Below are 21,569 nucleotides of genomic sequence, written 5' to 3'. Positions count from 1 at the left end.
CTTTCTGTTCAAGCAGAGGCTGTTAGCATGCCCAGCAAGGCCATTTCCCCCGAAAGCATTTATAGCATAAGCACACACTTGGCCTTCCTTACAAAGGAAAAATAAAGGGTGAATGCGTTTTTACAGATATACCAAATCTAAACCAGGGTAGTAATAGTGAGCTTCTCTCAGAGGAGCTTATAAAGAGTTTTAGAGGTTATTAAAATAGGGGCTGATCTAACCCCTAAGCATCTTTGGGCTCACAGGGAGCACATATTACCCCAAGACTGAGGTCCAAAACTTGGAAAATTGAGGCCTGTGTCTTTGTGCCAGCCTGGCTTTCAAAGAGGGGACAGTGGCCATGGCAGGCCCTGGTGCAGACATGCCACGTCTGGGCGTGACCTGGTGCCCCCACTGCCACTCTGTGCTGTTCCTCTGCACTGATACCAGTGTGTGGAATGAATGTGTGTCCAGCCACCCAATGGCAGATACTTTGTGTACAGGAGCTTTGAGATGTCAGAAACTGAGCTGCCAAGTCATCGTCCATAGACCTAGATGCTGCACAGTCAAGTTGGATGTTCCCACTTTCTAAGGGGCCTACCAATTCTCCCATATCCTCCCTCCAATGGAGAAGCCTGTGTGTCTGAAGATGTCTGTCTCTCAGGACTACAAGTGTTGGGAGGACATTGAGAGAGCTGAGACTGTCTAGTCAGCAAAGGGAAGACTTGTACTGTGTGGCTCCGGTAGAACCTCGCTTGGTGAGGGAATAAAACTTTGATCAACAAGGTAGTGGTGTCCCCACCACAGGAGCTATACAAAGGCAGGATGGTCTCTTGCCTGTGATACCTAAAAGGCCTGTGTTTGGCAGGAAGCTAGAAGGCATGACCCGATGGTCCTTTCCAACCCTGCAGATTCCATGGCTCAGTGATTTATGGGGCACCTGCTCTCTGCTTCCCACCTGGGAGGTGGCTGTGTTGGTGGGTGAGCCTTCCTTCTTGAGAGGATATCAGATTATTTTCCTGAGCAAGGTGGAGGAACAAACTAGGGCCCCTAGCTCACTAGATCACCCAGCAACATGGAATGTCACCTCTGAAATATGTTTCTGTTCAGTTCCAACCTCACATGTAGACCCCCTCTTCAGCCAGAGAAGGGCCGGCTCTGGGTGTGCAAAAACAGAACCTCGAATTCATTCCTAATTGCATGTCTTCACGATGAAGACCAGATGCCTTGGAGCATTTTGGTGGTCATGACTCTTGCGAAATGGCCCTCCAACCCAGAGAGGAGGTCCCGTGGACCTAGAATGAAGTGCAGGCTCCAGGTCCGGCTTCCTTCGTTTTCTGCCTGCCTGTCTTGCCCTTTTCTGCATACAAGCAAGACCATCTGGTCTACCCCCCACCCCCACTCCCTGGTATCGGTTTTCTTGGTGACTTAAAAAAAAATCCCTCTTGCCTGCACAGTTGTATAACTATGTGTGATGGGGGAGGGCAGTGAGAATGTTGAGCATGAAACTGCCCCTTCACTGGAAAGGGAGAAGAATCAATAGATTGTGTTGTTGACTTTTCTGCGTGACTGACAGCTCTTCGCCTGCAGCCTGCTCTTACAGACTTACTGTGTCTCCTGGCAGGTTTCCTTGTTTGAATGGTTACTTGAGTGGAGAGCAGTCAAGCCTGGCAGAGAGCTCGGCATTTGCCCTTTCTTTTGCCCGTCGTCCCATCCAGGTCCTCCTGTCCTGATGCTCTTTGGGAGTCGGTTGGTGAGCTGAATCTGGTCTGGGCTAGCGGAGAACTCTCTGTGCTCCCGAGAAGGAGAGACCCAGGTTGGAATTGAGAAGCTGTGCCTGTTCCTCCTGTGGAGCCCTTAGCATGGGGATTCCTGGGGAGCCCATACCCCAAGAAACTCTGGCATGGGATACAACACAGAGCTCCTTCTGAAGTGGTCTAAATGTCCTCTTGAATCCCATTCCACTCTAAGAATCTGCTTCTGTGTCCTGACATCGATCTTAAACACACATGTGCCATGAGGCAGGGCCTTTCTTCAAAGGAAATTTTACCCTGAACTCCGTTATAGGAAACCAGCCAACACGGGCCACTGGGTTGAGAGAGGAGGGGACCAGGAGCTGGGTTGGAAGAGGAGGGGACCGGAATCTGGGTTGGCCTGGGGCCTGTTGCACACTCTTTTAAGTTACTGGGTGTGTGACATCAGGGAAGAAGGGCTGGTTATCCAATGAGACATACACCTGTACTATCTTCCGGAATGGAACCTTTGCCGCATGTCCCCTTTCCTGGCCGCCTGTGGGTACAAATGATGACATTTCCATCCAAACTGTTCTGGCCAGGTGTCCTGACTTTGTTGGAGTTCTTCACTGCCAACCCAAGGCTTCGTGGCAATCACTGCAGAAGACTGTGCTTGGGCTGGAACTTCCAGTGCTCAGAGACCCACAGGAGGGTCCTGGGGGAGGGGCTACCTGGGCGTACCTGTGTCCTGATGCATCCCAGCTTCCAGTCAAGCAGCTCCTGAACGTCTTCCCACAGTACGTTTTCTCCCGAGAGTGGCTGTCCACACAGTAGCCACTATGCTGCAAGGAGCCACGTTCCCTCCTTCCCTCGGGTCCTGCCTCTTTGTCCGGGCCGATGCCCCAGACTCTCCTTCCTCCTGGCGTCTCCGGTGGCTTCATGTCCTCTCGGTAACGTGGCCCTCGGCAGTTCCTCTAGGTGTTCCTGTGTATGTGTGGATCCCACTCCCTGCAAATCTTAGGGTTCTGCTTTTTCCGGAGAGTTATTCCACACTCATGCAGACAGGGATCCTGGTGGTGTTGGAAGCCAGTGGGTGCTGCTACCAACTGTGCTGTGGCCCCTCTAGGACACCCATGTCCAGGGATAGGCTGGGACTGAGCAGTCAGCCTGTGTAAAGGAACAAGTGCTAATCAACTCGATATATGGTTTGAGGTAATCAATAGATATAAGAAAATTGGAGGAATGGTTTTTTTCCTTTCTAGAAAAATAATGTTGATCTGGAATTTTTTACAAGCTCAGCAGCTGATTTTGGTCTGACCTTCTGATCCCTCCATGGGAATGTCTGTAAGTAAATCCTGAGAATGGATGAAAAAGCAACCCGGTGCCTGCTCGTTGTCTTCCCAAGGCCGGGGTCATTGGGTTTCCTACCCACCCCAGGTCGGTCTGACGTGGGGAACGTGACCGATTTCCAGGAGAAAAGCCTACAGATCACTCCATTCACATTCCAAAGGGAGAATCCACAAACTGTGAGGAGGACAGAAAGCGGAGACCCAAGTGCTTGCCACGTAGTCGTCTCCTAATTCTAGCACATGTCCAGGGAAACATACTTTTTGTTGAAGCAAAGGAAAGAAGCAGAGACGTGGCTGTGTCCTGAAGCTCAAGAAAAAAGGTATTGAAATCCGAATCGCAGAAAGAGGGAGGAACAGGGCAGGGAGTACGTGCTGTCAGAGGTCACATAATGCAGAGCAGTGATAGAAATTCAGCAGCGTTCTTACCTATGAAGTCGTGGGAATCTTCACTCTTGGGAGTAGGGCGGAGGACATTGAGGCCATAGATAGTCACAGAGAACTTCTGGAAAGACCACTGGGAAATTAACCCAAATGCTAAAGCTAGAGTTCCTTTGCCTCAGCACAGTAGAAAACAGTTTGTACTTTTCTACCTCTGAAGGCAGACGGGTGTTTAACAATCGGGCAGAAGTTTAGGTGAACAAAATAAATGAATCAGTGAATGAAGTGTAAATAAAAACACAAATCTATGCATATATACTTAGATGTAGTTTGTTTTTGGATATGTGATTTAATTTTGAAAAAGCAACGTATTCACATGGTATAAAATAAAAAAATGTACTAAAAAGTAGAGATTTAAAAGCAAGTTTGCCATTTTGAAAATGCTTTTCCATACATAAGCTTTAAAAAAATAGGTATTTATTTATTTTTTTAGAGAGAGAGGAAGGGAGAGAGATAGAAACATCAATCGGCTGCCTCCTGCATGCCCCCCACTGGGGATCGAGCCCGCAACCTGGCACGTGCCCTGACCGGGAATCAAACCAGGACCTCTCAGTCCATGGGACAGTGCTCAATCCACTGAGCCACACTGGCTGGCCATGAGCTTATTTTTATACTGAGCCTACCAACGACCCTGTGAGGTGTGGAAAGGATTATTTCCCCCCTTTTTAGGTTGAGGAAAATGAAGCTCAGAGGATTCATGACTTGCCCAGAGCCGGGAGTCGCACCCCAGGCGGCATGGGCAGGCCTCAGGACTCGGACGTTCCAGCAAACCCTTCCTGTTTCTCGTAGCTGACTGGCTGCATCTGTGGAGGGACAGTAGTGCAGTGGGGGTGAGTTTGGCATGTATTGATTTCCTAGGGCCTCCGTAACAAGCGACCACAGACCAGGTGGCTTGAACAATAGAAATTTAGTTTCTCGCAGTTCAGGAGGACCAGGAGTGCAAAACCTCGGTTCCTCGGAGGCTCTGAGGGAGAATCTGTCCACGCCTCTCTCCAGGATCAGCTGCTTTGCACAGTGATCCCAGTTCCTGAGGCTCTGTCTTCCCCGATGGGGTGTGTACACGAAGTGCTCCATAACGGAGCGTGTGCCAATTTCCCCTGAGGCCACTGGTCGCTAGCTAATCTGTACATGGTGTATGAAGGCTGGTTTCCCGGCAAACCCTCCATTAATGACAAATTGGCACATGGCTGCTATTTGTCCAGTGTCTCTGCACAGATCTGTTGACAAGAGACCTAAACCAGTGTCCATGTTTGCACAGTGCCTGACCGTTGACAAGGTGTCTTCCGCTTACCAGCGTCTCTGCAGTCTTCACATGGTAGCCACGAGCTCAAACACTGGGTGCTCGAAGTGAAGCTGCTGCTCTGGCGATGGTCCGGTGCAGGGTGACATTTGTCTTCCACCTTCCCCTGTCTGTGGCTGTCACGCCAACCCTCCTATGCTGACGGGAAGGGGTGCTGGGACCCCATTTCTTTAGCAAATCCAGGAAGGACCTGCCCAACCTCTGGGACTTCTCCCGGTTGTTACTGGGTGAAGCTTGCTGGGGAGGTATGTGTGGGGGTGTGATGATTGTCCTCTGGCACAATACCTGGGGTGTTGGAGAGGAGCTGCAGGAGAAGGGACCCCTCACACCCCGGGTGGGCAGAAGCCCATGCACAAGACATAGGAGCACTCGGCAGGCGGCAGGAGAACTGGGGAGGGACTGGGGGAATATAAGGGTGTCAGTAATGGGCATACCTGCTGGGGGACTGGGTGCTTACAGGACTGTCGCGTGGAGCTCTGAGCCAGGGCCATTGCCCCGCACTCCTGGGATTCTGACCGTCTTCAGTAGGAAGTGTGCAGTGTACACAGAGAGCAATGGGCCCATTCAAAGAAAACCTGCCAGTTCTGGAGTCAGGAGCTTGGTAAACAGCCAGATAACATTTGCCACCTGATTGGGAGGAGTGCCTTTGGGAGGGATTTGGGGGCAGGACCCCAGAAAGTGGTGTGGACACCTGTTTCCTGCTGATCTCTGTCTCGGTGGTACCCCAAACCTTGTTCATCATTAAGACTCGATGTGACTCTCCTCTGGACCTGGGGCTGTTTGTCCCTCCGCTGGGGCTCCCTTTGGCCTCCACAGCCATGGGGAAGTTTGTCTGTTCATTTATTAATTTTTTGTTTTTGTCTCTTTTTATTTTACTTTATTTATTTATTTATTTTAAATCCTCACCTAAGGATATTTTTTCTATTTATCTTCAGATAGAGCGTGAGGGAGAGAGAGAGACATCAACGGGAGAGAGATATATCGAGTGGCTGCCTCCCGCATGACCCCAACCAGGGCCGGGGATGAACTGCAACCCAGGTACGTGCCCTTGACTGGAATCGAACCCGTGGCTCGTTTGTCTGTGGGCTGACATGCTAACCACTGAGCAAAAACCAGGGCTGTTTTTGTCTCTTTTTTTATTTTTATTTTTATTTATTTTTTATTTTTTTTATTTTTATTTTTTTAATCCTCATCCGAGGACATTTTTCCATTTTTTGTACAGACAGAGTGGGAGGGAGAGAGAGGAAGAGAGAGAGAGGGAAACATCGATGTGAAAGGGACACATCGAGTGGCTGCCACCCGCACGACCAACCAGGGCCGGGGACAAACTGCAACCGAGGTACATGCCCTTAGCGGGAACCGAACCCGGGCCTCTCCGGACCGCAGGCAGACGCTCTAACCGCTGAGCCAAACCGGCCAGGGCTGTTTTTGTCTCTTTTTAACAAATGGCTTTCTTGAGAAGGAGAAGGAGCACAGAGTGGGGAGCATGTGTTCCCATTGCCTTTATTCCCCTGTACCGTCTCCCCCTTAGGCCTCAGAACCTCTGCCCGGTCACATGTGTGCGGCTCCAAATGGGTGGAGAGAAAGAAGAGAACCAGTGACGGCCAGAGGACCTAGAATCAGGAGCCAGGACATCCAGCTCCAGGCCGATGCCCCGGCCACCCTGAGTGTATGCCTGCGGAGCTCAGCAGAGGGTGCAAACCCCAGGGAGTAGAGGGACCAGCTTGGAGTCTGACTCTATTCCCTTTATAGATGTTTGGCTTCAACTAAACCCACCTCAGGCTGAGACAAATGTCACCTTTGGGAGACCAGCATTCCCCCCCCCATCCTGTTTGGTGTCCTTTGTAAGCCAACCGGATACAGGTGTGGTTCCAGTAGGCATGGCTGGGTGGGCGATAGGAGAACCCATGTGCTCTGTCGCCCTCCTGGGACTTCACCGTGAAGCCGGGGCGCTGCACTGTCTCCTGGACAGGGAGGTGTCTGTTGTGGCCCAGCCTCACACTCCACCTCGGGGCCTGCCAAGTGCCAGTCGAGCAGGCTGCCAGGGCAACGGGGTCTTCCGAGTCTCCCCGCTGTTTACACAAAGCCTGGAAAGACTGAGAAATGAAACGAAAATGCAAGTGCAATAAGTTAGACATGTAGGGTCAGAAATTTCAATCAGTGGGAAGAACCTTAATATCAGGATGGGGTGGGGCGGGCTGAGGCCTACCCTGAGAACTCTGTTTCTGCTTCAGAGAGGATCCTGGGATGGGTGTAATGAAGAGTTTGGGATGTAGGCTTCCTTTTTGCATTCTTAGCTTGGTACTTTCGAAAAGTCCATGATGACTCAAAGAGGTGCGTCCCTCTCCAAGTTCTTTTGTACCTAGAATGCCCTTTTCCTTGGGCATGGCTGCACCAGGCTAGGAGGCTTCGGGGAGAAGATGGTCTGTAGCTTAGCCAGAAGAATGGGTAGGAAAATATATATTTAGTCTGGAGTGCACCCTCTGCCTTCAGAGGGATCAACTAAGAAATCAAAAAGGGAGAAGGGCCCTGATCCGTGTGGCTCAGTTGGTTGGAGTGTCGTTCCATTCACCAAAATGATGAGGGTTTGATCCCTGGTGAGAGTGTGTGCAGGAGTCAACTGATCCATGTTTCTCTCGCCCATCGATGTTCTTCTCTCACTCTCCCTTCCTCTCTCTCAAAATCAATTTTAAAAAGGGGTAAGAGCTGAGGTGTGCGTGCTGCTGGTGTTTGAGGCACTGGACACATTGTTCAGGGATATCCTAGCCCAGGGCCCAGGGCCAGCCAAGGGGTCAGGGCACGCCCCTGGTCTCCTCTCCCATCTGTCAAAGGGGAGCACACCTAACAGTGCACCATGCTTGGAGTGTGTCACATGCTTTTCTGCAGCTGTCTTTAAGTTGAGACAGCTTCACGACCAGGGCTGGACTCTTGTACCGTTGTGTTCACTCTAGTCCTGGGCTACGCTCCATGTAGGCCAGGTTCCCGGGCGATATGAGCAAGCCAGGGTAGCAGTTACCCCCTGAGATGGGGTTGCTTTCCTGTGTATGATTAGGGTTTCTAGATTGAATTTCTAGACAGAAAGGAAATATGAAGACTTAGAAAGATTGCCAGTGCTGGTGTGGAAATTGAGATTAACTGGTCCAAATGGCTACCCAGAGTCCCAGGGAAGTAAAATGATTTCCCCAGGTTTGTATTAAAGGCTGACTTCTGCTGACTCTGGACTTAGCATCCTTTCCTCTGAAATGTGCACCTCTTGCTATCAAAGCTTGTGTTTTCCCCATGTGGCAAGAATCCACCACGGAGGGTTGGGGCCCATAGGCCTCTGCAATTCTGAAACCAGTGCTAGACATCTCACCCAAGGTCCACTGGGTCTTGGACATACCCCTGTAGGTCTTGCTGAATTCAGCCTGAGCTTCTGTGAGTTTGGAGGGCTGTCCGGGGCCCCCAGCATGTTTAAACACCATCCAAGGAAGGATCCTCAGAATTGACCACTGTAAATGACGAAGGTGACAAATCAAAAAGCTCACCTTATCCTCACCCTTCAATCTCTTTGAACCCAGTGGTCTCAACTATGGTCCCCAGATCAGCTGTATCAGTATCCTTGGGAACTTGTCAGAAATGCTCATTCTCGGGCCCCATCCCATTGGCACCAGTCAGAAACTCGGGGGTGGCTCAGCAGTCTGCATCTGTAACAGGTCCTCCAGGTGACTGATGGCACTGACGTTTGAGGACCCCTTCTCACAAGCACAGCTCAGAGCCAGGGACAGCTCTTGGCTTTCCCAGTTCATTGGTTGTGAAGCCCACTCCTCATGTTTTCCCTTCCAAGAGGCCATTCCGCTCTCCAGCTCGCCGATTGTGCGGACCGTAGGGGGGGACCGGAGAGGAATGGAAAACAGTGACCCTGCGGCAGGAAAAACTGTTTGCCTTGGCAGGTCTGCCTGGACCCAGAGCCAAGATCCAATCCATCCTAGTGATTGACTTGAAGCGATTCTCCCATTCTCTGCCTCCTCTGGGGCGGTGGGGAGGAGGGATACGGTGCTGACTGGAACGAGGGCCCAGAGCTCCTCTTTGTCCCGTTCTGAGCCCAGGCTCCCGCTGCCTGAGCTGCCAGCGCACACGTCTTCCCAATAAAACCGCACCAGGCAGCTCTTTGCTCTTAAAGTGGGGTTTTCATTTTGCACCATTAGCTTAAACCAGTGGGGACTTAACACAATCCATGAAATCAAGCAATTAGGCCGTGGGATCCTGGCTGGCTGACATCAATGCGGCTGTGCTGGGTGTGTGAGTGTGTTGGGGAGGGGCCTGTAAAGTTGCAAACTCCACTTTCCTTCCCGACGCGCCCCCCCCCCCAACACCTCCCTAAGGTGTCTGGGGTCCAGAAAAAGGAACAACGTCAGTTCATAATTTGCCCCAAGTAAGTCACTCAGGAGCATATTTTACATCTGCTGTTTTAGTAAATGAGAGAAAAAGAAAGCTGCTTTCAATCTTTTTGGGGGGTTTGTTTTTTCTTTCTTTCTTTCTTCTCCTTTTTTTGGTAACGTATGTCCTGTAGTCAGTAAATTCATGTAAGTATGCAGTGTGTGGTTTGTGGTCAGGGGAGAGTCTGAGTTACTGTGACCAAGTGCGAGCTCCTTTCTTTGCTAAACGAATTAATGATGCCAAACACTGGCTCCTGCTGGGAGCAGAGAGGTCTGCTAAGCTGCCATTGCAGGGCCTTTGTCAGTAGGACTCATTTGGCCCTAATTCCTCAAAGCCAGCTCCCCGGTGCCCAGACCCTCTGCTGAGAGTGGGGAGGAGGCTGCAGTTCCTCATAGCTTGGCCCGTACCCAGTGCTGTTACCCAATCTCGACGGCACAGTTGGGTTTGGAGATGATGGTTCTTTCTCCCTCAGGGACAGGAAACAGAAAATCAGGTCCTCTCTGTTTTTATTGCTGAGCGAGGTCTTGTTATTTGAACAGGCTTTCTCTTCTGCAGACTCTATGTGTGAGCTGAGGCAACAGAGCTGATGCCCAGGTGCCCATCTGTGGGCTCCTGATCTAAGGGGTCTGTAACAGGCCACTTTGTACAGAGTTTGCCAGTCTTCCCCCCTGCTTCTCAAATCATCTATTTGGGAACTCCAGGCCTCTCTGCAAAAGAAAGCAATTTAGGAAAAATGAAAGTCACTAGGCATCTGGGTGTGTGCTCTGTTATCTGTGGTGGGATGAATTTTCTTGAGCACTGATGAGAGAAAATGGATCTGTGTGCTTGTCCAGTTGTCCCCAGAACCTTCCTGGACACCATTCATCCCTTCGTGCCTTTCTGTGTGAAGGAACTATGGAATAAAGCAGTGAGCTTATCTGGAGGGACAGGGGAGCAGGTTCTCAGCAGAGCTGTGGGAACTCCAGCTGCGTGGCCTTAGGCAAGTTATTTTTGAGCCTCAGTTGAACTAAGTTTAACATCACTTCCAGTTCAAAGGAAATAATTAAAATTCTAACCTAATTTATTATTTATCTGAAGAATGATGGGGATTGATTAGATCCATAGGCTACCCACTTCTCCCCACAAGCAATGGAAAGGGCAGACTTCTTACTCAAGTATAACCCTTAAGAAACCCTAACCACTGCCAAGCTGCTCTAGTTGAAGGGACAGCGGAGGACCTGGAAATCTAATCTTTGTGCTTATGATCTCATATTTTGTGATTCGTGTATATTTTAAGTCATTTAGAGACTATACACTTTTTTTTTCAAGGTAAGTTTTCTGCTTTAAAATATTTATTTATTTATTTATTTTTATCCTCACCCAGGGACATTTTTTCCATTTTTCGTTCAGACAGAGCGGAAGGGAGAGAGAGAGAGAGAGAGAGAGAGAGAAACATCGACGTGAAAGAGACACATCGACTGGCTGCCACCCACACAACCCCAACCGGAGCCGGGGACAGACTGCAACCAAGGTACATGCCCTTAGTGGGAACCAAACCCGGGTCTCTCTGGACTGTGGGCTGGCGCTCTAACTGCTGAGCCAAACCAGCAGGGCCTGCTCTACATTTTTGTAGAAGTACACACCACGGAGTAGTTTCCTAAGAAAAGATTTGTGGGAAATAACTTTTCTTTATTCATTGAATGTCTGAAGATGTCTTTACTGTCTTTATTCTGCGCTCACATGCTGATTGATAGGCTCAGTATTAAATGTGGGAATTTTAAAGGCATCCATCCATGATCTTCCAGTTTCTAGTGTTGCTCTAGATGAATCCACTGCCATTCTGATGCCTGCTCCTTTGTACATTCTTTTTCCTTCGAGGGTTTTAAAAATTCTCTTTATCTCTGGTGTTTCCAGATGTCGTGATTCATTGAGCTGGGGACTGTTTGATCTGAGAACTCACTTTCTTCATTTCTAGGAAATTTCCTTGCGTTATTTCCTTGATATTTCCTACCATTCATTTTCTTGGTTCTGTCTATAATGCCTTCTATTCAGATGTTGAAATTCCTGGATTGAGCCTCTGTCTTATATTTCATCTGTTTCCCTTCTCTGTGTCATTTTGTTCAACTTTCTAGGACATTTTTTCAACCCTACCTTAGAGCAATTGTATTGCATTATTTACTTCTGCTCTTATATTTTAAATTTCCAAATACTCTTTCTGTTCTTTCAACATTTCTTTTAATAGCTTTCTGTTCTGGTTTTATGACTACAATATCTTATCTAATATTATCTTTGTATGAGGTTTTTTTTTTGTTCCCTACATTGTCTCTGAATTATTATTATTTTTTTCCAGTTTGTTTTGTATGTTTTGGTCTCTGTTGTTCACATTTAAAGGCTTCATTAAACGCCTGCCAATCCTTGGCTGGCCATTCGAATTTAAGAGTGAAACACTAAATTGGAAGCTCTTTGTGTAAATGCGTGGCCTGTGATTTGTGGTGCCTCATCGAGGGTTTCATGGTGGGAGCTGTAGGTCTTTGCATTTGGGCTACTTGTTTCTTTAGCTAGAAACCCTTCAGTCCCCTGACTGGGGATATACACGTGGTGTTCTAAGACCTGAGGGTCTCGCTGACCCCATGCAGACTTTCCCCAGTATAGCACCTCCCTACCCTGTCCTCCTGCCTGGTGGATCCAACCCACAGTCTCCGGTTCAGACCTTCTGTAGAGAATAAAGCTCTCGGCTGCTGCTGGAGTTGGTGAAGGACAGACAGTCACCTGGATTTATGGCCCAGACTAGTAAATCTGAGTATCCTTATACAGACTTTTTACCAGTTCCTCTGTTTAACACAAGCTCTGTAATGGGTGCAGAAGCAGCCGGTGGCCCCAGTTCCTGAGCGTTTCTGGGTCCTGCAGTGTGGATCGGCTTGTTTCTTCCTGGCAGCTCGGTTTCAGCTTTTCCTCTCCCTGTCAAGCCAGTTCTCCATCCATTTGCTTTCTATTACACTAAATGTTGATACGTTCTCGTTTCCTATACCATTTTCCTGCATGTGTTTATAACTTTTTTTCACTATAATTTTAAACTGACTTCGGAAAGGAGTGGAAATGATTGCGTGTGCTCCGTCGAATATGTTTGGCTAGAAGCGGCCATTGGTCAATCTGCACAAACATTCCAGAAGCTTGGTGGTTGTCAGCATGGCGTACCTTTTCTCTCCACTTCCCAGTGGTTGTTAGCTCTCTGGAACTCACCCTCACCTCTGTGGATCCTGGCCTCCCACAGGTCATCAGGGACTCCCCCTGACTACCATGTTGAGGGATCTAGTCTCACACTCATTCTTAAACTCTGCAGCATTTGGAACCAAGGAGCATTTCCTCCATTCAAAACACTTCCCCCACTGTGCTTTCTGAGATACCGAGCGGCCTGGTTTTCCATCTGTGCCTGTGATGACTTTTGTAATAACTCTTCTTCATCTCACCCCTGTGAAGGTGGTTCCCGGGGCCCCTCATTCTCTTCTCTCTCTCTTTTTTCTTTATTTTTTTTCCCCCTTTATTGATTTTAGAGAGAGAGGAAGTAGAAGGAGAGAGAGATAGAAACATCGATGAGACAAAACATCGATTGGCCACCTCCTGCATGTCCCACAACCTGGGCATGTGTCCTGACCGGGAATCGAACCGGCGACCTCTTGGTGTGTGGGTCAATGCTCAACCACTGAGCCACACCAGCCCGACTCTTCTCGGAGCTTTACTCTTCACCGTAACTACTGTCTATAATAAGATGAGTCATAAATCTGATTACTAACTCAGCCCCATCCCTACCCTTCCCATAAGATCTTTCTTGCATTCCTGCAGCGTTACTGGTTGTATAAACGACTGGCTAACAGTTGACCTGCATCCAAACACCCTGTCTAGGTGGTCGGAAGAACGGTGGCACCATTAGTATAAGCAGGAGGAAGAGATGGTTTGGGAGAGAGTGTGGGTTTGCCTTGCGTGTCATGAGTTTCCTGTTCTTGTTTCAGCCTCAGAAATATGGCCAAGCCTCGTGGGCAGTGTACCAAGGAAGTGTAATTTGTGAGCAAAGAAATATGGCTTAGGTGACTGAAGTGGAATGAAGCTTTAAGGGTCTACCTGAATATAAGGGATTATCTCTTGTAAGATTGCTGAGAAAGATCTAGACACCCCCTGATTGCAACCTTAAATTTGGCGTTTTCACAATTTCTAGGTCTCTGAATTCTTGCTTGAACAAGGGAAGTAATAATCTAGTCATGAAGGATGCTAAGTTGTTAAAAACAAACAACAAAACCCAGAGCAGTGTTGTTTGTTTCTCTGCTGTGTTGCTTTGTTTCAGTTTAGAGTCCAGCTGTTCCAGGGAGCTGAGGTCAAGGGCCTGAGGCTGGTGTGGCAGTCTCCCCCAGGTGAGTGGGCTCACCAGGAGGGCAGGGAAGAATGAGCACAGTGTGTGGATGCTGGAGGGGAGCTTTGCTGGCTCCCCAGCACTGCCCAGCACGGTGCCTCCGGATGGTAGTTCTGCTAGGCCTGCAGACTTCACTCTGCACTTTATAGATGGAAAACAGACACTCAGGGAGCTCAAAACCAGATTTTTGTGGTCACACTGCTAGAACCGAGGATCCAGGACTCCATCCATCGCACCAGCTGCTGCCTCCTGGGGCGTCTCCTCCCTGACCACCACCACCACGAGGTGCATTGCAAACTGTGAACAGTCCAGGGGCGTAACCTCTGGGGCCAGGCACTGTCAGCATGGTTGGGTCTGGGAGGGGAGGGAGAGGTGATCAGTCTCAGGCTGCTCCTGGGCCAGCACCCACCCCTGTCCCAGCAGCCCCTGCATGAGGCAGAGTGGGGGGTTGCCCACGTATCCACAGGCACAGGGAAATCAGCCGCGGACGGCTAATCGCCTAACCAAACATTGTTGGTAATCTGCATCCCTAAAATAAACCCTTGAAAGATGGAAAGATGTTAGTAATTTCTGGCCATATGTGCCTCCTCCTTCCCTACTTTCCCCACCTCAAAAAAGAAAGTGGGCCAAATGGCAAGGAGTAAAGAGCCTAATGCGGAACACATTTCCATCCTTTGATTTCCCCCTCCCGCGTGTCCCCCCACTTATGTAAACTGAATTCCTTTACACGGTCATGGCAAAGGACCATTGATTTTTGATTTGAGTTGTGATTAAAAGCAATACAATCAGAAGAGTGAGATAATTTCCACTGAAGCAAGATCATTTGAAGCCCAGTCATGGTATAGTAGGAAAGAGCGAGGTCTTTGGGATTAGGTATGGGTTCTACTTCTGATCGTCTCTTTTACAAACAGTGGCCGTGTGTTTTCACTACTTACCTGAGCCCCTTCCTTGGCTGTAAGAAATAATCATCATGATTCTTCACATGGATGCCGTGAGCACTGACTCAGGAGCCGCACGACAGCACCCATTCTGTGCTGACTGACAGCCGGCACGGGGTGAGAACTTAAAATGGACGGCTCGCTTCTCTGCAGAAAGGAGGGTGCCCACATTGTCCGCAGGGCACGTATTGGCCTCTCCTGCTGATGGAATTGATTGCCCCTGTGGCAATGCGTTCTCAGCCTTAGACTTTGGGAAATAGTTAGAGACTCTCTAACCTGTGGGGCCACCTCTAAGAGGGTCTTGTGAAAGGAGAGTTGTTTTGACCGCCTTGCCTCCCTGCAGTATTCTTTGCTGCCTTTCTTGGTGGTTTCTCCTAGTCCCATTTGCTCTGTTTGGCCGAGGGGAGGCAGCGATGGACACTTGACTCTGCCTGGGCCTGAGCAGAGTCTCCTCTGGCTGGCTCCTCACTCAACCCCGCTGAGAATCTTTCTTAGTTAGTGAGCCACAGGCTAAAACAGTTGAAGTCTTTTCTCAAGGGAAAGCCAGGTACACGGGTGGTAAGCCAACAAGCAAAGCTTAGCCAGGTGTGGGCCTGTTTGGGTGTGTCTGGGGGTGAGGTCCTGGAAGGGTGATTTTTGCCGCTTTCTTTAAAAAAATTTTTTTTTTCTTTATTGATTTTTAGAGAGAGAGGAAGGGAGAGGGAGAAATAGAAACCTCGATGAGAGAGAACATTGATTGGCCTCCTCCTGCATGCCCCCCACTGGAGACCGGGCCCACAACCTGGGCATGTGCCCTGACCGGGAATCAAACTGGTGACCTCTTGGTGCATGGGACAACGCTCAACCACTGAGCCACACCAGCTGGGCTCTTAAGCTTTCTTTTCTGCACTACCCCCTGCTGGTCCCACTGCATTCTGTCCACAGTGGGGGTGGGAGTCAAGCATAGTCCGTGGCCCTGGGCAATGGCTGTTGGGGTTTGGGGGAGACTTAAAGAAAGGAACTCACGGGGGAGCTGCTCAGCTCACTCCCAAGGGTGCGGGGAAGCCTGGACCAGCTTGGGAGGTCCATGCCAATCCTCAGTGAGAGCATGCTGCTGCTTGGTGCCCAGTCCTGAGCCTGCTCCCTCCCTCGGAGAGGCGTTCTGAAGGGGCACCAGGTCTAGGGCAGTGCACGCTTAAGGAGGCGGCAGCATCTGGACCCCTTTTTGTAAGAAAAAGAGAGCAATGGGAACATGTTTCATTTACCGACTTTGACTCATTCACTAAAGATTTGTTCTTAGGACATTTTCCACCCGCCTCCTTATTCTTGGGTTAGGCCAAGGGTGTGCTTTCTAATCAACTTAATATTAACTTATAAAACCTTCATGAATGCAGTTTCTCCTTTGCCAGAATAGTCTCTTTCAACCGGGAGGAACTCTTTTACCATTTCATAAGTAGAGTCATTTTGAAATGTGGGTGAAACTGGGAAAAGAGTCTGAGAGTGCCCCCCTCCCCCCCGTTCTCTTGGTCCATTTAGTCATTACTCTAAGTTTTGGGTTCATTACAAAGAATTTTGCAACTGTAGAGTCATAGTGGGCAGTGCAGTGATTAAAAGTGCAGACATGGGTTTCAGTTAAGGATTAGTGATTTTGGGTAAGTAAACTTAACCCCTTCTGCCTCCGTTTTCTCATCTGTTAGTTGGGGAAATAGTGGCACCGTCCTCACGATGGTGCTAGGCGTAACGGAGGGACAGCGTGGAAAACAGCGCCCCCGCGTGCCCTATGCTTTCCTAGTCCTTAGCTATTGTTACTTAGTTCAGGCCCAAGCCTTTCCTCCTGGAGTGTGGGTGCAAGCTTCATGTTATGAAAAAGAGGGGCTGACCAATTCTGGATTCAGAGGATGTACAGATTATCTGGTGACTAGCATCTAGAATGTGACTTCCAGCTCCTTTGGCTGCCCCGGGAGGGGAGAGGACTGATAGGCGACGCTGTGTGTTAATGTGTTGGCGGTGTAGAGAGCACCTGCACTGACTTCCCTTCATCGAGACCCTGTGCCGCCAGCACCAAAGGATCCGGTCCACACGTCGGCATGAAAATGATGTTGACTAGAAGACAAAGAGACAAAGGCTGAGGTGGTGGGCGCCCTGGCTTCCTCTTTGTGCACGGGGGTGTGCTGAGAACAGAGATGCCATGTATCAGACTTGAGAGTTCATCACCTGGGTTTATGTAGCAGGACTTGCTCTAATCTATCAGGAAGTCAAAGTAGGGTTTGGTTCCCTGTGGGTCTATTCAGTAGATAGAACATTTGTGACACCTGCTAGAGTCTGATTAGTGGTTGACAAAACATTAGTGGTTCATACTTTCAAAACTCCTTAAAAGACACACTGTTGGGGGCCCAGATTTCTCCAATGCTGAAGTTGGGCATTGGTGTTTAATACACTTGAACAGGACAATTTGAATCATCTTGTAACTTTCCCTTGCTGGTTGGGCACACACAGATTCTGCATGTCTTGTTTAGAGAAATTTTATGACCCTTGGATCTTAAAAAACCTAAACCAATAACTTAAAAAAACCCAAAAAACTCAGGGTAAGTTTTTCTTTGCCTGCAGAGGTCCAAAGCATTAGATTGTATGGTTTGCATTGGAATGTAAGATCCCCTTCCTTTCTTGAAGCATTGTGTGATATTTTCTGAGTCACTGAGTTTTAAAAAAGAGAAATATGAATTGGTATTGAAAATGTGTTTGAGACTCGTGGTACCTTGTGGCAACTGTGAGATACCGGTAAATACCGCAAAACTAGGAGGCAGAATCAGTATATAAAGGCTAACCGAGCCCTTGGCACTTACAAAACTGTCTTCTTTGGCCTCCATATGCCTTCCATTTCAGCTTCCCTTCAGCCACAGGTTTGGGTTATTGTTTTACATGCAAAGCTGGCTCTAAAATGCTTTCTCTCCTCTCCCTTCCCCTCCTGACCCTCACCATCTCCAGCACTGAGGATGAAAATAAAAGAAGTGAAAAAAGAAAATGGTGACAAAAAGATCGTGCCCAAGAAGAAGAAGCCCCTGAAGTTGGGGCCCATCAAGAAGAAGGAACTGAAGAAACTTGTCCTGTACCTGAAGAATGGGGCCGACTGCCCCTGCCACCAGCTGGACAACCTCAGCCACCACTTCCTCATCATGGGCCGGAAGGTGAAGAACCAGTACTTGCTGACGGCCATCCACAAGTGGGACAAGAAAAACAAAGAGTTCAAAAACTTCATGAAGAAAATGAAAAACCACGAGTGTCCCACTTTCCAGTCGGTCTTTAAGTGAATGTCACGGGGTGGGTTGGGGTGAGGGGTGGGGGCTGAGCAGACTATCCTGGAACTCACTGCTTCTGGGGGTAGAGAACATTGTAATGCGGTTGGCTTTCCTCTTGCAGCATCCCTCCTCTCCCCTCCACAGCGCCCTCCAGACCCCGGCAGAGCCGATATTTAAAGCCGCACACCCAGGGAAGGAAACCCAGTTAGATTAGAAAGCCTCTGCAGTCTGGAATGTCACTGGGTGCCAGGAGGTGCACACCATTTCACCCAGAGACACACTCACTAAAGAAGAAGAGTTTCCCCGCACACAGTCACAGGGATTAGGCAAAATGTAAGAGACAGCAGCGCAAACGACGTCCTGCCACTTTCTCTGTGTCGTTCCACGTCGCGTGTGGGTTCATCAGCTAATCTGTTCCTTTGGGACGAGAAAGTTCTAACTGTGGGGAAGACCATTGCTTTCGGTGGCGGAGTGATTGTTCTGTCTGCGTTAGACAGAAGCAGACACCCACCACACTCACAGCGTGAGATGGGCCCCGGAGAGCAGTGGTCAGGGGAGAAAGGCACAGCACCGGGTCTAACAGTGCCTTCCCGCCGCACTGCCTTTCGCCATGAATCCGCCAGTCTCAGATACACGTGAGAGGCAGTTGACATCGGCCTCAGTCACATCTAACCTCCACACATGTGGAGGGCAGCCTGCCTCTGGGTGAGGAAAGGGAACCCCACAGCACCAGACCCATGGCATGAGGGGACAGATGGTTTTCAGACCCAGGAGACAATGGTTAGTGGTTTTCCAAAAACAGTTAAAGAAAAATAAAAATCAGAACAGTTTAGCACATTGCTAGTCTGGGTGAACTGTAATTGGGTGAAGAGCTTAGTATTTTAATGTCATCTGTCCATTTCACGTATTTTTAAAGAATAACCACTACAAAACTCACTCACTTTTCAAGGTTTTTTTTTTTTTTTTAAGTCTACATTGAGCATTTGAAAGGTGTGCTAAGACCAGGGTCTCTTGTTCATTCAAGGTACTTGCAGCAGAGTGGTGCTGTCACTAGGCGTTTTGGATGGGAGGTGGAGTTAGCTAGTGCCTAGCCATGGGGTCCTCCCTCCTAAGGAGTCCAGGTCTGCTGTGGTCCCAACACAACACTCATTAAAACTCACAGTGTGTCCTATTCCTTTCTTCCCTGTGAAGAAATGGATTCATTTAAACTTGATTGCTTACAGGTCAAATAAATTTCAGAACAGCCCCAGCCCGCCTGTCCTCCTACACTTACAAAAAAAAATTATTTTTGTTTCTGCAGAGCGAAAGTTAAGCCACAAGTATCTCCCCATCCGAGGAGTTTCAAAGGCATCCTGTCTCTGCAGTTGCTCCTGAATGCCCTAAGATATTTCTCAAAGCCCTTGTGTTTCATACGTGATGTACATAAACCCGTTTGCTTAAGCAACTTCATTCCTCTTCTTCAGCATGTAGGAAGTAAGTCCAACAATCAGTGTTCGTTTCTTCCCCAAGCCTGATTCTTAATTCTCTGACACCTCGAGGACGTTAGTGCTTGTCTCTCTGGGCGATGGTTGTACCCGACGCGGGTGCGGCTGAGATCTGACCTGTTACCTGTGCGGCCCAAGCCTGACACAGACACACTGGGAGATGCTGTTTAATTCCGAAGACTCCAGTCTGAAAACCAGCCTGCCAACTTCATTACCTACCTGAGGGTTATCCTGATGTAATTAATCTCTCACGATTAGGAATCCCATCATTTAAACACCAATTTTGGTTTTCTTTGACCTTTAATCATAAAGTATTGGGGATCTTAAGTGATTTGCCTGTGATTTTGGATGTTTTTTTTTTTTTTTTTAAATGTGTATATATATTAGTTAATTAGAAATATTTTACTTTCCTATTGTCAACTGAAATGCAGAGCAATTTTATGAGTGCATGGATCTGGGTCTTAGTTTTGGTTGATTAACTCAAGAGTTCATTGAATGTATGTATCTGATGTATCTGCTCGTTTTGACAGAGAACATCATGCACCAGGACCCAAGGCAGGGGCCTGGGCAGGGGGTATTAGCAGTTTGTGCTGAGAGATTATGGAAGAATAATATGTGGCCATGCTGTGCAACTCTCTAAATGGGCAATCTCAGGTAGAAGGTGACATTTTTCAGAAAAGTTCAAAGTAAATTGGAAATATAAATTGCAGCTGTAGGGTTTACCCCAACCACTGTCCTAGGACTGAGTTTTGCTGTGGATTTGAGACTCCCACCAGCTCTGTCTACAACATACTGGCAATTTCAGGGCGCAATGGAGGCTGTGGCCCAAAGCTGCACTCTTATCACAAACCTTTGTTTCACTTAACAAAGGAAATGCCAAAGCCAATGTGCAGACTCATTGGCTTGATCATTGGTTCCCCAAAGAGGAGATGTGTATGTGATCTGGTAATTATTATTGGTGTGAAGGTCATATTGGTAAAGGTTTCAAATAATCATTCTGGGTAGAATCCTGTGGTCATTGGCAGAACTCAGCTCAATCTTGGAAAAGTATTAGTCATTATCTTCGATGATAGAAAGGGAGGTGAGAATTCCAAGAACATTTTACTAGGAGCCACCGAATTAGCACCAAGGCAGATCCATTAAGAGCTTCCGTTTTCATTTGCATCTGTAAATGACAGAAGCACCTTTTCCCAAACCCACAATCTGTGTTTCTCACCAGACTCCAGGTAACTAGTTACCCGATTGTAACTCCACAGGTGTGGGCGCAGACGATCTGTCTTAGACGCACACTGTAGGTAACTCCCATGGAATAATGCACTGGCCATTCTGACCTGTCACCAGCAGATACATAGGACACAGACAAAATTCTTGTTTCCCCTAGTTCCTTCCCATAGCACTCCTCTCGTAGAGTCTAAATCTTTTACACAAGCTTTGAATACTGTGAAAATGTTTTACATTCCATTTCATTTGTGTTGTTTTTAACTGCATTTTACCAGATGTTTTGATGTTATCACTTATGTTAATAGTAATTCCCGTATGTGTTCATTTTATTTTCATGCTTTTCCTGCCATGTATCAATATTCACTTGACTAAAATCACTCAATAAATGATACTGCGAGTTGTGACTCCCCCCCCCCCCCCCCCGTGACACACCACTCACCCTCTTCCACTGCACACATACCCCCGCTCCTGATTTCTTTTTAGTGATGTTTTCTGGCCTCAGAGTAATAGCTTTCAAGGGGTAGCTGGGCATGGGTGGGCTGGAGAGGCCCTGGTGGCACCGCAGGCCACTCTCCTCCATCTCACATTTACCACCTGCTCCCACGAAGAACTTCCCGAAGTGTTTCTCCTGGCTGTGTGTGTTTCAGATCAGAAGGAAGGTTAAATATTTACTCTGCAAGAATGTGTTTTTCGACACTGCCTGAGTTTCGTTTTCTGGTTTTAGATGCTCTTGCCCCTCGGCCAATTCAATGTTAAAATGACTGCCTAAAATTTGAAAATTCTGCGGTATCTGGAATCTTAGATCCACATCAGCCTTAGAGAAGACGCTTTTAGTTTATAAATGGAGAAGCTAAGATGATACGTGGCTAGGATTTCCTAAAGAGCGTGGGGCTCCCAGGCCAATGGTGTTGCAGGAACTAGAACCCAGGGCTCCCATGTCCTAGTCTTGAGGGAATAATGTCTGACTTACCCCTGAACTTCCCTTTGGACCCAGAGTGGGGTCGTTGCCAGGCTCCTGGTGTTTCATATGAGGTTATATGCTCTTGCCTAAG

General features: G+C 48.3%; 1 protein-coding gene across 1 annotated transcript in view; it reads left to right on the top strand.

Moving 5' to 3' along the window:
- SFRP1 (secreted frizzled related protein 1) overlaps positions 1-19,638 on the top strand; it is a 41,084-nt gene extending 21,446 nt beyond the window's left edge. Inside the window, exons 3-4 of the mRNA XM_036249782.1 lie at positions 17,502-17,834; positions 19,113-19,638. Coding sequence (XP_036105675.1) covers positions 17,502-17,824 — 323 coding nt within the window. The 3' untranslated portion in view covers positions 17,825-17,834; positions 19,113-19,638. The remainder of the gene's footprint in view (positions 1-17,501; positions 17,835-19,112) is intronic.
- Positions 19,639-21,569: the final 1,931 nt, after the last annotated feature.

The sequence above is a fragment of the Molossus molossus genome, unplaced genomic scaffold (genome assembly GCF_014108415.1).
Source record: "Molossus molossus isolate mMolMol1 unplaced genomic scaffold, mMolMol1.p scaffold_m16_p_9, whole genome shotgun sequence".
NCBI classification, from domain to species: domain Eukaryota; kingdom Metazoa; phylum Chordata; class Mammalia; order Chiroptera; family Molossidae; genus Molossus; species Molossus molossus.
The sequence above is the reverse complement of the archived record's forward strand: the minus strand, read 5'-3'. Positions and strand labels throughout refer to the sequence as shown.